This window comes from Ahaetulla prasina, chromosome 1, assembly GCF_028640845.1.
Source record: "Ahaetulla prasina isolate Xishuangbanna chromosome 1, ASM2864084v1, whole genome shotgun sequence".
Taxonomy (NCBI): Eukaryota; Metazoa; Chordata; class Lepidosauria; order Squamata; family Colubridae; genus Ahaetulla; species Ahaetulla prasina.
In genome coordinates this window covers 177,360,741-177,376,939 of record NC_080539.1, presented here as the reverse complement: position 1 = coordinate 177,376,939, position 16,199 = coordinate 177,360,741, and the positions used below count along the sequence as shown (strand labels likewise).

The window sequence follows — 16,199 nt, the reverse complement described above, 5'->3', positions numbered from 1 at the left end:
GCCCGAGCTCGAGCGGGGAAGCGCGCGCGCGCGCGCGATTAAAAAAAGCCCTCCCGGCTTCTGCTGGCTGGCCGGCCGGCCGGCCGACCGCCGTGGGCCTCCGGGACCTGCAGCAGGGGCGGACAGGGTGTCCATCCTCCCAGGGGAGCCGCCGGAGCGGGCGGCTGCAGCTGAAGCAACTCCAGCCGCCTGCCCTGAGGGAGCTGCTGGGAAGAGTTGGCGGCTGAGGCTGCTGCGCGCGCGGCTGGGACTGGGGTGAAGTGGGGGATGGGGACGGGCCGAGGTAGCATTCATCCCGCGCTGCTATTGCCCGGGCGGCTGTCACTCAGAGGCAGAGAGCTTAGCGATTGGCGCCAGGCTTGGTTACGCATTTGCCTTGCGCTCACATACAAGGGTAGGGCAGTAGAAAGGTGATCAATCTTCATCAGGCTACATTTCCAATCACCTAAACAAGCGAGCGAGACAGCTACCGCGACAAGGTAAAAAGGCGCTTGATTTATTTCACTCCCCCCTGCAGGTGAGCTCTCACTTTCCCTTCCTTTCCCGGGCCGTCCCGACATCGCACTCGAGCCGAGAAGCCCATCCCCGCTTCCTTCTCGCCCTCCGCCCCCGCCAGCTCCCTCGCTTGCTTGCTTGCTTCCCAGTTCATCTGGATCCGCGCAAAGGATTTCTGCGGACTAGGAGACTTTTCGCGGCAAAGTATTCGAGAACACTCAGTTTTCTGTTCTTTTCTGTTCTTTTCCTTTTTTCTCCTGCCGCTGGTTTGGCGCAGAGGCGCCTGAGCTGAGAGGAGGCGGGGAGGGAGAAGTCGGAGGTGGAAAGCAACCCGCACGAAAACTTTCCCTCTAACTTCTCTTGTCCTTCGCTTTACAGCTCTGCCTGGAAAAGGCGGTCTTGGTGGTGCCGAGGGGTCTTTCCAACCCCCTGCTCTCCCACCCGCCCCGCGGCTGCTTTCCCGCTCCTCGCTTCTAAAGGGGGGAATGCCCAGCAGGTAAGCAAGAGAGGAGCCGCCTGGCTTTCGGCAGCTGCCTTCTTTCTCCCTTCGGCTCTTCCTTGCCAAGCTCGTGGCGCGCGCCGTTTGATGCTCTTCTGCCCCCATCCGCCCCGCCGCCGCCGCCGCCGCCTGCGCGCCTTCTCCGCGCAAAGGACGAGTTCTGTCGGAGGGGCCGGGAATCCGTGCGCCCCTCCTTCCTCGGGAGGAACAGAGCTGGCCGCCTCCTGAGGGAAGAACCCCAAACTGTGGGGTCCTCTGCCCGTCCGTGCCCTCTCCACCCCCCTCTGCAAGCCACCGGCGGCGTTTGGCCGTCGCTTTTCTGGCCCCTCTGTTCACGGAGGCACCTGGATGGCGGCCAACCGCGGATCCCCGAAGGGAGAGGTCGGAGTGGCTTTACTCCTGGCTCTGAAGGCGGCTGGCTTTGCTTGGCTGGGTCTCTCTTGGCCCCCGGAGACCCTTGGCCGGCTCTTCCGGGCTGGCGCCTTTCACCGATGCTTACTGTGGCCACCGAATCTGGAGACACCTTGTTCTTTCCCACTGTTTGGCACTTCTGGATTTCTCCATTGAGCAACGGCCGGGTGTCAACCAACACAACAATAGTCGACGGCCAAGGAAGTGGGGAGGGCGGAAGAGTCCGATCCCGATCGCCACCAGAGCACTGATGGGATGGGATGGGGCTGAGATCCAAGGAAAGAGGCTTGGAGCGGGCGATTCCCAGTCCGCTTCTTCCTCGCTTGAGATTGTCGGGCCCCTTTTCCTCTCTCCTCAAGCAAGGAGATTCAGGCTGCAACCTTGTACGCTATCCGCCGGGGACAAGTCCGCCTGAACTTGACTTTTGGAGATGCGAACTCAGCCCTTAACTTGCGTGGCCCAGTTGCCGTCTTGCTGAGGCCTACCCAGGGCTTCGTTGACTTTTTGTTCAAGATGCCAGCAGGATTTAATCAGTGACTTCCTAGGCCAACTACAATTTATCTATTCTTAAAAACATTGCACCTAAAGAGAAGGCTGCTTGATAGGAGCAAATGTGGAAGGGATTTTTAAGGAATAAATGAAGATATCTAAGTGTTCAGAGAGATACAAGCTCCTTTGAAAGTAAATTTGCAGATAAGTATGGAGAAAGGATCCAAAACAAAACAGAAAATCAACTTTCCCCCTTGCTTGGAGCCCACAGCCCAATTTGAATAATGTCTCCTGACAAAGAAATCCCCCCTGGTCTTAAAAAGCAATGACTGTCGAGTAAAGTATACCTGTGCTTCAGCAACCTTACTTATCCTATGCTGCTTAAGTAAACCAGATGGGCCGGTTTTGAACTCTTAATTGTGAGCACAGAGAGAGAGAGAGAGAGAGGGAGGGAGGGGGAGAGAGAGAGAGAGAGAGAGAGGTTAAAAAAAACTCACCTCACAAATCTAGGCAGAACTCTAAATGAAATCTCAACTTGGAGAGAGCTGCAACAGGTTATCCAGTCCTGGGAATATGGGTTGTGGGTTTTTTTTAAATGAATTTGGGATATTTTAACGTAATAGTCTAGCACCAATTGATTAATATTTCAAGACCCACTTTGCACCCCCTTTTTTCCTTTCTTAATTCATTTTTGGTGTGAATCTTTCTGTGTGAAAATGCATACTGTATTGGTAGCAGCCGGGCCTGCCACCTATATAAAGTTTTTGGGCATGGATTAATTGAGATTAATTCTGCCACCAATTGTGCTTTCTGGATGTGGGTTTTTATGTACCTGCTTGGTTGATCTGATGTTTGTTCTATTTGGGCATTTACTTTATTGAAACTACTTAGAAAAGAAAAGCTTCTGGATCAGAACATGGGAATTTAACCTAAAATTTACTTTCTGTTTTGGAATGCTAGCCCACCAAGATCCCCTAATCTGTTCTGTAAATCTTGGAAGTAAATCATATCCAGGAGTTTAAAAAAAACTTGAAGGTTTATACAGTTAAAACTAAACAGCCACACTCCGACGGGCAAGTAAATGCACCATGTTCTTTACCGGGCGCTTTTATTCGGAAGTTAGGATCCTTAGTTTAACTTTAGCTTTATTTCTAAATGTGCTTAGCATTGAGAGTGTACTTTCACTCTTCCCGCCCCCCTACTCCTAGAAATAAATTCTTGAGCATGATGTGAGGGCATCGGTAAACTTTTAGTGTCACAGACATCTTCTGCCGCCCCGCCGGTTCCTTCTGCCTGTTGTTGCTGGTCTTTTGGAATACGGAATTCAAAACTGCCCCCCCTCCCTGCCAAAGCTGTCTTTTTTTTTTTTGATCATTAGCCATTTCTAATTAATGTGTCTGTTTCTGCTCTCTTTTAAATTAATTATAGTTCCCTCCTTTTGTTATCTCGTTTTGATTTCTAATCCAATTATCTTTTTAAATAATTGCTTTATCGCTCTCATCATTGATATGGTACCCCCTCACAGCCCCTTGGCGATTGTATGGTAATGTGGCTGTAGATTTTTTTTAAAAAAATAATAATCTCAGTTTCCTTATCTCCACCCTACTACACTTCACTCTTTGCCACTTTCCAGTTTTCCTTGGGGGAGGGGGAGGAATTATCCACCATGTTCGGAGAGTTTCTATGTTAAAGGAGAAACCTTTAAGTAAGACAGAAAGATAAACAAAAACAGAGATTTTATTGTACTTGATATGAAAAGTAAATTGCCTTTTTAATATTAAGACCCACATAACTACATATAAAATTGTTGCATTTTTTACTGATATGTACAAAAAACTGTTTTGTTTTGTTGAGCATTTAACTTTGCCACTACCTGGGGATTCCATTAAAAATATCTATCATATTACCAATTCACTATATATTAATTTTGTTATTTTTCTTCTAGAGTGCTGTGAAAAACTCTGCTCTGTGGGAGTTTCAGTTGCTGGTTGGATGAATATTTAAAAAAGAATAAAACATATACACACACTACTTGAAAAACTGCTAAATAAACAAATAAGTGTGTGGATAAATTGGAAAAATATTTCCAGCTTTTAGCATGATGTCTTACCTCAAACAGCCCCCCTATGGCATGAATGGGCTGGGGCTAGCCGGACCGGCAATGGATCTTCTACACCCTTCAGTGGGGTATCCAGGTGAGCCCCCCTCCTCCTTCCCTCCCCTCTTCTCCATTGAGTAGACACACTCAGGTCATTCCTTGCAGAGTTTGAAAAAGGAAATAAACCTTCCAATTCTTCTGTCTTGCCCTACAAATTACAAGGAAAGCAAATAGGCACTAAGAAGGGAATTCTCCCTTCCTGCTGCTCTTCCATTCTTGGAAACTGCACTAATGTTTGAGTTCAGTAATTGAGAGTTTCTTAATAATCTTTGAATGCTTTTGCTGAAAATAAGTCTATTTTAAAAAATGGAGAGCACTTTACTAATGTTTTCATAATGGAGGTGATTTCATATTCCTGATTTCTACCTTGTTTTGCTTTTACATTCAGGTAGATAACAGACTCAAGGCAGTGAGGCCCTTTGATAAACGGGTTGATTTTCCAAAGTTTAGTTGTAAGTGAAGACCCAGGGTGAAGCAAGTGATGCTCAGAAGATATGAAAGCAGATGGAAGGCTGCCCCAGTTTCAAAACCCCCTACTCAAAAACTTGTCCTAAAGGAAAAGTTTTACAATTGAGAGGGTCTGCAGCCAATTCACATTCCACCCCCCACACTTCCATTAGCTCCTCGGCCAAGAAATCAGCACAGGTTTTGCAATCTTGTATAGTCTGATGACAAATCAGGTTAGTGCTAAGTAATTCAAGGGAATGCTTCATATCCCTATGATTGTGAAAGATATAAAGTGCCAACATTCTGACTTGTAAGGCGAGGAGCTCGCTAGATCAGTAGTAAACTGGACTGGTTTCGCTAGAATTTATTGCCGTCTGCAGCGTTGTAACCTGAGCCTAAAACGCTGATAGTTAGGCCAGTTAAATTAAGTACGCTTACAATTGCAGCCTTGCTTGGATCTACTATATATTATGGGCTTCTGCGGAATTTACCTCCGAGTTAAAAGTGTTTAGTTGTGGGAATAATATACAAGATGTCGATTCCGGTTTAACTGCCGTGTTATCTGGCGAGCCAGCCACTTTGAGCTGTTGTCGCAGGTCCGAGGCAGCTCCGAAGTCCTCTTTTGCGAAAGCCCAGCTGCGAGCCAGCCCGCCGCCTTTCGCAAAATTGAGTTGGGTCAGCTTCCTTTCCTCTTTTGAACCATTTTCTGTGATATTCATATTTATAGGCTAGAAACATAATCAGGTTTTTGGGTTTTTTGCTCTTGGCTCGGCGAATGCACATTTCCTCCCCCTCCCCCACACACACCCTCAGGTTCCCTCGTGGGATCGCTGGGCCCGTTTTATAGAAATCTATGGGGCAACTGGGTCTCTCCGCGGCTGGCGACCCGCCTGCGTCAAGGGATTGGTGGGCGTGGGAACGAGCGAGCCTGGTCGTCTCGCCTCCCCCTCCTGAATCGGGGCAGCAGGGAGGGGGGGACGGGGAGGAGAGCGAGAGCAGGTCTGATTGCCTCTTATCTTTCTGTCTTCTTTCCTGCCTGCCTGCCTTGCCATGTGTGGTTTCGGGACCCTTTAGCCACCCCTCGGAAGCAGCGCCGAGAACGTACCACCTTCACCCGATCGCAGCTGGACGTGTTGGAAGCGCTTTTTGCAAAAACCCGCTATCCAGATATATTCATGCGAGAAGAGGTTGCCCTGAAAATCAACCTGCCGGAATCCAGAGTCCAGGTCTGGGGGCTTTTAAAGAGCGTTTCTGGGGCTGGGGAGAGACCAGGGCCTCTGCCTGCGGGAAGGGGGTCGTTGGGGCATGCCAGTTGGCTCGGTTCGCCTACCGCTTGTCCCAAACTCAAGTAAGAAGGGATATAGACGATTTCCTTTTATTTTAAAGATTCTTCTGGTTCGGGGGTCCATTCTCGTGTCTGTTTGGTCAGGGCCATTCTGACTTTCGCTTTAGGACTGGTATTTATTGGGGTAAATGACTCTTCTTCGCTCAGCCGGAATAGTAATTGTGCAAGGATCGACAGGCCCAGTGCTGGAATGACAGAAGGGCACGCTGAAGATCCTTCTCGGTTTATTGAATCTGGCAACTTCCCTTAGCTCCCTTATCACTTTAGAGGAATCAATACTTTACAGATACTTATTTTCTCCTCTTCTCCAATCAATGTCAAGGCAACATCCCAGTCCTAAACACATGTCAATGGATACACTCCAGCCCAAGTTAGTTTTCACTAATTTCCATAGCAATCAATAGGATTTTTTTCTCATCTCATCTTGAGTGTGTCTACGTAAAACTTAGGGTGATAGTGGATGTAGCACATATGGTGCGCAAATAGTGGAAGGAAGGTTAATTTATTCCTCTTTAATTCTTTTATGTGTGAGATTAAGACTACATAAGCATTTTAAGACTGCCTAAGCAACTTTAAAATCATTTGACACCCTAATCCTTAGTGCACTTGTAACATTATCCACACTTGTTTATCTGGAAATAAATTTTACTGGGACTTATTCAAAGATATATTGGTTAAAATGCCACATTTCTTAAAACTGAAATCAAATTGATTTCATTGATTTAAAAGTTTTTCTTTTTGAATGTAGGGGTTATATTGAAAGCTTCTGGTGCATCTCCAATCCTCTGGTTGGTGGTTTAATTAGGAGTTGTAAAGTGAATAAACTTGTGATTAAGAGTCTTACCCTTGCTCCTTTATGTGAGGCTTTTTAAATTTATCTTCTCTTCTTTCCCCTGCCCCCAGTAACAATTCATTCTTCTCCAGTAGAAGTGAATCTCAGTTGTTGATTTGAAACTCAAATCTGGACAGAAGGATAGGCACCAAACTATCTCTTTAGGATGTAAATAAGTGTGTAATTAAAGTACAATCACACCTTTGCCATGCAAGCTGGATCCTTCCTGTTTGTTTGCTGTGTGTCCTATTTCTCACTGAGGGCAATTTGAAACCATGAAATGAAAGCATTTAAGGGGAGGGGAAAGAACCGAAATTGCAGGTAAACCATATAATAATTTCAATATGTATATGTATGGTTGGATCAAATAAAGCATGACAGATTTCATATGCAATCATCACACATCTGAGCTATGAAAAGAGAGAACATGTACAAAATCTGAAGTAGCCTTAAGATCAAAAACAATTTGTTGGGAAGTGATTGATTATTTTGCCAAAATTAAGACATTAAAATTTTCTGGCATTTTCAATCTATTTTTCAATCTACTTTTACTATGTTTTATGTTCTACTTTTGAAAGTTCTGAAAGATTGCAGAAATTATATATTTAACTTTTTTAAACAATGGAAAAAGCAGTTTGTGGATGCCTACACATTAGAAGAATGGAAATACTAGATGCTTGGATTCTGGACTAAATATTTAGGGGCTTGAATTAGTTCAGTGAACTCCCATTTACCTGTTGGCTAGTCTGCTTTTGGGTGGGGTAAATCTCTGGTGAGAAAGGCTGAAAAATATTATATGAATTTGACTTGTGTATAATCTGAATGAGAGATGGGTGCCCTACATAAAGGGGTTATATAAAAAAGGGTTGAATTGTGCAAGTGATGAATGTAACAGTACCTTTGCTGTAGTTGCTGCACTGGTGGCAACATTTAACATATACTGTGTAAGTGTTGTTTGTTGTGACTCTGCCTCAGTCTGTGGCGGGTCTTTCTTTGAAGAAATAGATATAAAATACTTTAATGCGATAGAATATTAACAGAGGTACATAAAACTCTGGATGCTGTACTCCATCAACAATATGGTTATTAAAATTTATTGCAACATGATTTTTATATTAATGAGAACTCTCTCAGGAAATACAATGGACTAGTAGAGCAGACAGATTAATCTTAACCTCTGATGAACAATTTAGTCTGTCCACCCTTTCTGACTTTTAATTTACACCTTTCACCTATCTTTTCCATAAACTAGTTTTAACACTGACTATTAGGAGTTTGGAGGTCTGATTCATGAATTGTGTTTATTTGGAATGGTATGGCAGGTGTGACATGTAGAAGAAGTGTTGTTGAATTTGAAAAGGGGTACCATCTCCATTGTCTTGGAAGTGGATGTAGCTGTTGGTTGGTTTGGTGTATCTTGCAATATAAAATGTTAATGAACAAGGATAATAAATTAATGATATTAAGAATCAAAATTCCATCTTGCTCCATTGAATGCAAGGGATGATACTGCTCAGAGGTGAATGGCTTGAACATAACAAAAAGTAGTCTAGAAAATAGGTAAAATGGTGAGGATATTGAACATCCTAATCTCTCCTCTGGTATAAATGCACCTTCTATTTTCTAATGTAAGGTATCTTAAAATATTAACACCAATTGGTAGAGGACAGGCAAGGAGCATTATAACTTACTGACAGCTTTGGGAAAAATTAAGCTGCCTGTGATGGAAGCAATGGGTCTGAGATCTTGATCATCAATAGTTTCCTGTCTATGTAGACTTGGGAAGATAATAATGTGTAAATTCTGTAGTATATCTTGTCCTGCTTGGATTCTTTTACTAAGGAATCAACTAATATCTAATCTTGGCTTCCTCTTTTATGCACTTTCTATATACGTAGATCCAGGGAAGGGAAATGTATTTGTGAGGAATGCTCTCCCCTCCACCCTTCCTTCAGCCCTCCCACTGCTATTCAGAATTAATAGCAAAAAGGATAGGACGACCTGAATGTTAAAGATTCATGTACATTTATAAGTTCCAAACAAAGTTGATTAGTCAAGAGTGTGATGCTAAGAATGAATATAGAAGCCTCTCTTCAAGATGGGGTTACTGAGTTATTGGGTTACCCTGATTTATGAGGAACCATTGATAAAGTTTTGGAAATTGGCAGGTACAGTGAAGATATAGCCAGCAGAATTGATGGCAGCGCTAAGAGAGAGGCGGAGATCCTGCCAACGGGCAATGAGTGTTGTGTGTTTTTTTCTAGGATACAATTGCCCGCATCAGGGATGCAGCACCCATCCTTGATCGCTTGGTTTCTCCTCTGCTGGACCCATCCTCTGAATACGTTCTTCTCCGCCCCACCTGTAGCTATTTGGGATGCGATAAGCCAGACTTGGTGGCTTCGCTTCCTGACAAGGAGGGAGGGCGCGGCAGGCAGGATCAGAGAAAGGACTAGAATGAGAGAGCAGGTACATAGGACTGAAAGATCCCTTTTTCGGTCTAGAGCCCCTGAGTACTCCAGATCTGTTTGGCGGCGAAGGCGAAGGTAGAGGAATTCAATGAAAGGCGGGATGGAGGAGAAGGGATGGAAGTGACAAGAGAGTTGGTCGTAGATCGGACTGTGGGGCGGAGCAGGGGAGGTCAGACTGGGCCTGCCTCCTCCCTTCGGGTCCCCCCTGGGAGAACAGGGTCTGACGGAGCGCTGCCTTTGCCTCTCTTCGCAGGTCTGGTTCAAGAACCGCCGCGCCAAGTGCCGACAGCAGCAACAGAGCGGCAGCGGCGCCAAGAGCCGGCCGGCCAAGAAGAAGTCTTCTCCAGCACGGGAGAGCTCCGGCTCCGAAAGCAGCGGCCAGTTCACGCCTCCCGCCGTCTCCAGCTCGGCTTCCTCTTCTTCGTCCAGCTCCAATTCTTCGGGCCCGGCGCCGGGCGGAGCGGCCTTGAGCAACCCGGCGGGCGCGGGGGGCGCAGCGTCAGGATCGGCCTCATCGGCTGCTTCGCTGAGCAGTGCGCCGTCGGCCGTGGCGGCCTCGTCCATCTGGAGCCCCGCATCCATCTCGCCCAGCGCCGGGCCGGAGCCCCTGGCGTCCAGCGGGGCCTCCTGTATGCAGCGCTCCGTCTCCGGCGCTTCGTCCGCCTCTTACCCCATGTCGTACGGGCAAGGCGGCGGCTACGGCCAGGGCTACCCGGCGCCGCCACCCCCGCCGCACTCCTCGTCCTACTTCAGCGGGGTAGACTGCGGGTCCTACCTGCCCATGCACGCGCCCCCGCACGCTCACCAGCTCAGCCCGATAGCGCCCTCGTCCCTAGCGGGCGCCCATCCCCACACCCACCACCCGCTCGGCCAGAGCTCCAGCCACCACCATCATCACCATCACCACCATCACCATCAGCCTGGCTATGGCGGCCCCGGGCTGGCCTTCAACTCCTCCGACTGCCTGGACTACAAAGAGCCGGCCCCGACCGCCGCCTCCTCCTGGAAGCTTAACTTCAACTCCCCGGACTGCCTCGACTACAAAGACCAGGCCTCCTGGCGCTTCCAAGTCCTGTGAGGTTTGCCTCGGCCCCCGGCCCCTCCCTCCTGTAGCGCCCACTTTCTTCTCGGTTCCAGTCGGGACGGGCACTTTTTCGCCTTGCAAACGCGCTCCATCTCGGCTCGCTCGCCTCGGTCTTTGCTCTTCCGCGTGCTTGACCAGCTGGTGAAAGCGGCCTTTGAATTTGTTTCAAGAAAGGAAAGACGCTGTGAGCGCCCGTTTGAATAGCCGACCGCTTCCAGCCCTCTTCCCCATCGCCGAATCTGGGCTGAAGGCTGCTGGGTCAGACCTGCTTGCCCTTCCTGGACGTGCTGCTTCTTATCCCGCTGAGTTGACTCCTGACGTGTTATTTATTCGCTCCCTGGGATTATGTTCAGGATCGTAATTTTTTTTGTTTTTGAAGCAGAAGAGGACTTTAAATCGAGGTTCATCTTTCTACTTCCAGCCAGTCCTTTTGCCCAGCCGGCTAGCTTTGTGACGCTCGCTCGCTCGCTCGCTCTGTGCGTGGCAAGACAGGAGAACAGGACGCGCCTTTTGCTTTCTGGCCGACAGCAGACTTCGTGTATAGACCTTCTCACCGCCCTCCCCCATCCCATTCGAGGACCCCCGCACCCACCCCGCCAAGTTCCCTCTGTAGGTTTATATTGCATAAAAAAAAAAAAGCGGTAGGAATGTACATACAGGGTTTAAACGAGATCCATTCCAGCGACCCTTTTTAAAGAAACAGCTGAAGGCGAACGCTGGAGGCTCTGCAGGTCGGAAGGGGGAAGGAAGGCCACCCCTTCTCCCCCAGCCTATTGTCTTCCCTTACCCCGTTGGGGAGGGGGGAGGGGGAAAGCGATTGCTCGGAGGAGTTGGAAATGGGAAGCAGGGGCGACGTGCTCGGGAGAGGAGCAGGGGAGGGGCGGCAGGGGAGGGTGGGCAGCGGAAGGCGTGCTCTGCCAATGGAAGCGAGGTGGTGGCATAGCATCCCGGGTTCGCCAGTGCAGCATTGTCTAGACCCGTCTCAAAACCTGGCCGCGGGTCTCCGGACAGATTTTTGGCCCGCTTGGTTCTTGGGGAGGGAAGGGGAAGACAGAGAGAGGACAAAATGTAAAGTTGATAAGTTACTCCGTTAATCCAACAGTCACCTGTTGACATGTAAGGCAAATCCTACCCTTTATCTACATATCCCGATAATAAAAATCAAACTGACGAAAGCCCCTGTCTCTGTTATCCTTCCTGGGAAGATAGGGCGAGGAAGAGGCGGGAACTGCCTTCCCATTAGCTGAGCTTCTCTGCTGGCCTTCGCTTGGGTAGAAAAGGGGAAGATCGCTGTTACTGCCAAGAACGGCGACGAAGGGAAAGTTGGCCCGCTGCACTGAATATCCCTGAGCTGCTTTTTAATGTCTGTAATTGGATTGGCGTCCAACCAAAACTTTGATGGGTCACATACGCAGGGGAAACGGTGTGATCGGCCACCTCCCCTGGCTCTTTCTGCCAAAGTGGAAAAGTTAACCAGGGCGAACCTTCCTCGAAGACCGGAGAAGAAAATAAAAGGCCCCCTGTAGTTGGGCGGAAATGTTTCCATCTTAATTGCTTCCAACTGCTCCCTCTCTCCGTCACAGGGCAAACGGGCCGGACCGAGAGATGCTAGAGCGGCGCTGGCCGTGACTTTCTATAAATCCTCTCGCGCGCGCAATTGTCTTCTTGGCCCCTTTTCTTCATCTGGTCACTTGGCAAGAGTTTCTGGGAAGTGAATATTTATGAAACTTAAGGATTGTTGTAACCCTGTCACTCTAGGCTGAACATAAATGTCAAGAGCAAAAGCGGAATCTATTAGCTAGTGAAACCGAATGATTAGAAATACCCTCTACTATGATATCGAAGAAAATTCAAAGGATGTTTAGGATTTGGTAAACAGCGAGGAGGGATCACTGTTAATTCCACTACCATTTCGGCGCTCACCATAGTAAGACTGCAAATCATTTCCACTGACGTCGATGGCGACTCTCAACAATACCTTTGTGTGCCACACTAAGAAAATCCAAAAGGTCTTTGACCAGGGTCGCACTTTTTATGTAGTAAACCCCACTAGAATTAATCTGTAACCTCAACCTAAATTGTTTAAAATTTGAGTTTAAGTGTAAGATTCAACTGCTGGAAAAAAACAACAGAATTAATCACATTTTTAAATTTTTAAAAAATCTATCTTTATCTTTGCACCTATATTATACCTGGAAATACATACTTTTTTCTTCCTAAAAAAGCAGGAGTTAAAATGCAATGTATCCTATCAGAAGACAGTAAGGGAAAAGTTATGCTAGTATTACAAGCCAGAATAATAGCCAGGTTTCCTTTCTTTTTGAAAACTTTTTGAGTTTCATTTTTTTTTAATTCTAAGAAAGAAAGAGAAATTTTTACCTGGGTTAATTTAAATTCAGGTGAAACTAGCTCTAGGTTAAATCAGCATATATATTGTTAACTTTTTTTTTTTGCTCTCATCAGTGAGACAACTGTTTTTACCAGTGCAACATCTGTCGGTGTTATAGAGTTGTTCCATTTTTCCCACTCCTCAAATGGACTGAAGTTTGGGACAAATTTTTATTTTCAATAACTGATTATTCTCAATTGTTATTTTTTTATTGCGATTTTATAATTAAACGAATTATTCGGTTTGGGAAGCAAAAATGATATAAGTTTATACTTATATAAACGATGGTTGCGGAAAGTAAGGCTAGAGGCAATATTTCACACTCCCCGTCTAAAACTCAAGGAAGGGGTTTGTTTTCACCAGGGGAGAGAGAAGAACTCCTGTTACCGGAAGCGGAAGATGCGCCCTTCTGAACCGGTCTTTAAGCAGCGCCTCTCCCTACCCCATGAAGGATCCCCTCAGACTGGGAATTCCCGGCGGCTCTCCCGAGGGGGGGGTCAGCTTTAACGCCCAGCTTTTTGGATTTCTTTGGCGTGAAAGAAGTGCTGCAGCAGCCACCCAGCACTGGCAAACTCGCACCGTTGCACATCAGCCTTTCTCGACGTGCAACGTGGCGCGACCCCGGCAGAATTCTAGACAGCCACTTCAGCCGCCAGACGAGAGCGCCCTCTTGGGGGATGGTACGCCTCCTGCTCCCACCCACCCCCACCCCGTCGCTTGTCAGGAAGAAAAAGGACGCAACTGGGAACGGGGGCCTTCAAAGCCTCCTGGTGAAGCCAGGAGCCCCTGGAAAAAGACCGCCTCCTTTCCTTCGTAAGCTTTCCGTTAGCCTGGCTAGCGGGGCAGAAAGCTGGGTGGCTGCGGGTGTTAGGAAATGACAGGAGGGCGCAGTTGCCAAGGGAACACGGTTGCGCGACACATTCCCTGTCGCCAGGCTTCTGCCGGGATCCGGTGCAGGCCCCGGGAGGGAAAAACCGACGAGGAGGTTTGGCGCCTTGGTAGACCAAGCCGGCCTCTGCAACTTGACACCAAAGCGCCGAAAAGGCAGTCTTAGGCCCCTCTGCAGTAGCAGGTGCCCAGACATTTTCCCCTCTAGGAAATGCGAGCAGACAATTCCTTGGAGCATGGGCAGAGCGCTAATTCCTAATACGCCCGGATTAAAGGGAGATGGGCTTTCAAGTGGCCCGTTCTGACTTTCCGGACCTCTGATTTAGTCATTAAACTCTGCGTGACTTTGCACCTTGGACCCTCTCTTTCTCCTCCGCGCCAGCGTCTTTTGAGGCGGTGATGGTGGATAAATTGTTGCAGAAGGGCAGAAACGTCAATATAATTAGCATAATCGTTTAACGTGGTTGCAGTATTCCTTGGAGAGCAGCTGGACTGAACGATGCCTTCACTCATTCTCCGATCTTACACTTTCTTTGCACACTGGGGGAGGGGGGGGAGCGCCATAGGAGTGTCGGGAATGGAGGCCGGATGTGCCTCATCCCACCGCGGTGTAGGGTTTTTGCAGTACTTCGGTAGACTTCAGCCCTCCCGTGCACGGCCCTTGTAAGCTAATAACGTAATTACTTTAAATCACACATCTATGATACTTTTAATGGGACCAAATGAGAGTTCTGCTGTATTAAGTACGTACTTCCCCACTCCTGGGGTGGGAGAATCGACGAACGAAACGTTTTTCTGGAGGCTGCCAGAGTTTCGGTTTTCTTCCCTCGATCCTTCTCCTTCCTCAAGCGAAGCAGCTGCTCTGAGCCATTGGCTGAAAACTAGGTTGCCTGAACCGATCCTGCTCCCTGCCTCACTAGGGGCTGCTGCCTCTTAGGTACTATGCTCAGATAGGGACTCACTGGATCTTAAGAAAGTGGGGAGGAGAGAGCGTTTGGGTCGGTTTCCCCCTAGCCCTCCCGCCTTTTTCCCTGCTCGAGAAGCGGCTGAGAGAATTGTTGTTTAGCTGGCTCAGGTAGGATTAAGCTACCAGACTGACCGGGGAAGCGCCGGTGCTCAGGCACTGGCATCTTGCCTCGGTGAAGTCCGGGGAGGCTGGGCAAGAAAACGCGTGGAGCTCTGAGCTCACGAAAGAGAACGGCCGTCGGGAGAAAAGTTTTTCGGGCAGCTGCGCAGTGCCGCCTTTTACTTCCAGCAACTGGAGGAAGGCGCTTTTCTCGGCTGCCGCGCGAATCGGCCGAGATTGTTCATCGCAGCGCTCGCGACTCCTTTTAGACCTGTAACCCCTCTCTTTAGGAGAGAAGCCGCCAGTCGGGCACCCGGCCGGCCCTCCCCCCCCTCCCCCCCGCCGCCCCGTGGCCGAGGATTCCAGCGCCTCGCTCGGGTAGGTGTTGCAAGAGACCGGCAGGAGCGTGCGAAGAGCCGGGCTGCTGCCGGGCGAACCCGAAGCGGAGCCACTTTTTCCACACCTGCAACGTAATTAAAGTTCTCCAGGGAGCAGCCCTCTTGTCTTCTCCTCCCCACTCCGCGGGTCACGTGGCAGTGGGCGAGCAGTCGCGAGAGGCGGGCACTCGAGAGCCCAGGAGGCCTCGGGCGGGCCAAAAGGGCGTTTCTTCTCGGCTGCGAGGTGCCCTCCGGGAAGCCTGGTCGAAGGGAGGCGGGAGCGCGGACCGTTCGAACAGCTGCACCGCGCGCTTCCTCACGCTGTTTTTTTCGCCAAGTCAGCTCGGCCGGTGCCAAGAGTTGCGGCACAACCAAGGGGAAGTCGTTGCCGCCACCGTGGTGCCACCGCCGGCGAGGCAAGGGCGTTCGGCGCTCCTCCAGCGTGCCTGTGACTGAAAACCCCCGAGGCCGAGTGGCTGAGTTCATCGGGCGCCTGGCGGAGAAGCGCAACTTCTGGAAGGTTGCTCGCTCCAAAAGGCCCGCGCAGAGATGCGCCGCTGTCTCTTTTCTTACAGCGCTTCTCCGCGGCGGGGCGGAAGCAGCGGTTTGTTGCTCTGCTCGCGGTGAGAAGTAGCTGGGCAGCGGGAGATTCAGAAGAACGGGAAATTTTGTTTCCGCGGAAGCGGTTTATATCAAGGGCGCGCGGCTCTCTCCCTCGTTGGTTGCCGCGTATCTTCTTTGCCCAGGTTCCTTTGCTTGAGGGAGTCTGGTTAGTGCTGGCCGAGGTCGGTAGCGGAGTTCCAGGTCCGAATGCTTCCAAACTTTCGCGTCATAAAACTGGAAAAGGTTTCATGGGCAAACGATCAGATTTCCCTACCAAAGCACTACCAGGCTGGTATTAATTACTCATTGGCATAATCTAAAATAGTAAAATAAGACAAGCGGTAGGACAAATGCGCCGGTGAGGTGGAGTCAACATTTCAGCCATTGAAGTTTCTTCTGCAATTCTATTGAGTCCGCCAGTTTGTCATTTTCTTAATATTGAGGTATTTGCCTAATCCAAGAGCCCAAGCAACTACTCTAGAGAGCCCTTGCTATTTTTCGTGGGTGCGAATTGAGTTTGTATTCAAGTCACTTTTAAATCTCGCTATATTGGTAGGTTTTCTGTGTTCAAATTTGAACCAGGATACTACAGTGGCTCTTGCGAATCTAGTCTCTAGGTTATATTACTGTATATGAAAGAGGCCA

At 48.8% G+C, this 16,199-nt stretch overlaps 1 protein-coding gene across 4 annotated transcripts; it reads left to right on the top strand.

Annotated features, from left to right (window-relative positions):
* The first annotated feature begins 341 nt into the window (after positions 1 to 341).
* Positions 342 to 11,406, top strand: OTX1 (orthodenticle homeobox 1). Of its 4 annotated transcripts, none has more exons than XM_058182612.1 (5): positions 347 to 479; positions 874 to 991; positions 3,840 to 4,089; positions 5,574 to 5,725; positions 9,401 to 11,406. In XM_058182612.1, exons 3-5 carry the CDS (start codon positions 3,993 to 3,995, stop codon positions 10,223 to 10,225), a joined length of 1,074 nt encoding a protein of 357 aa, XP_058038595.1. In that variant the 5' UTR covers positions 347 to 479; positions 874 to 991; positions 3,840 to 3,992; the 3' UTR covers positions 10,226 to 11,406. The 4 variants fall into 4 exon arrangements, with proteins under 4 accessions (XP_058038614.1, XP_058038595.1, XP_058038609.1 ...); XM_058182626.1 differs by lacking the exon at positions 347 to 479 and adding an exon at positions 580 to 699; XM_058182631.1 differs by lacking the exon at positions 874 to 991 and having other exon boundaries at positions 342 to 479.
* The last annotated feature ends 4,793 nt before the right edge of the window (positions 11,407 to 16,199 follow it).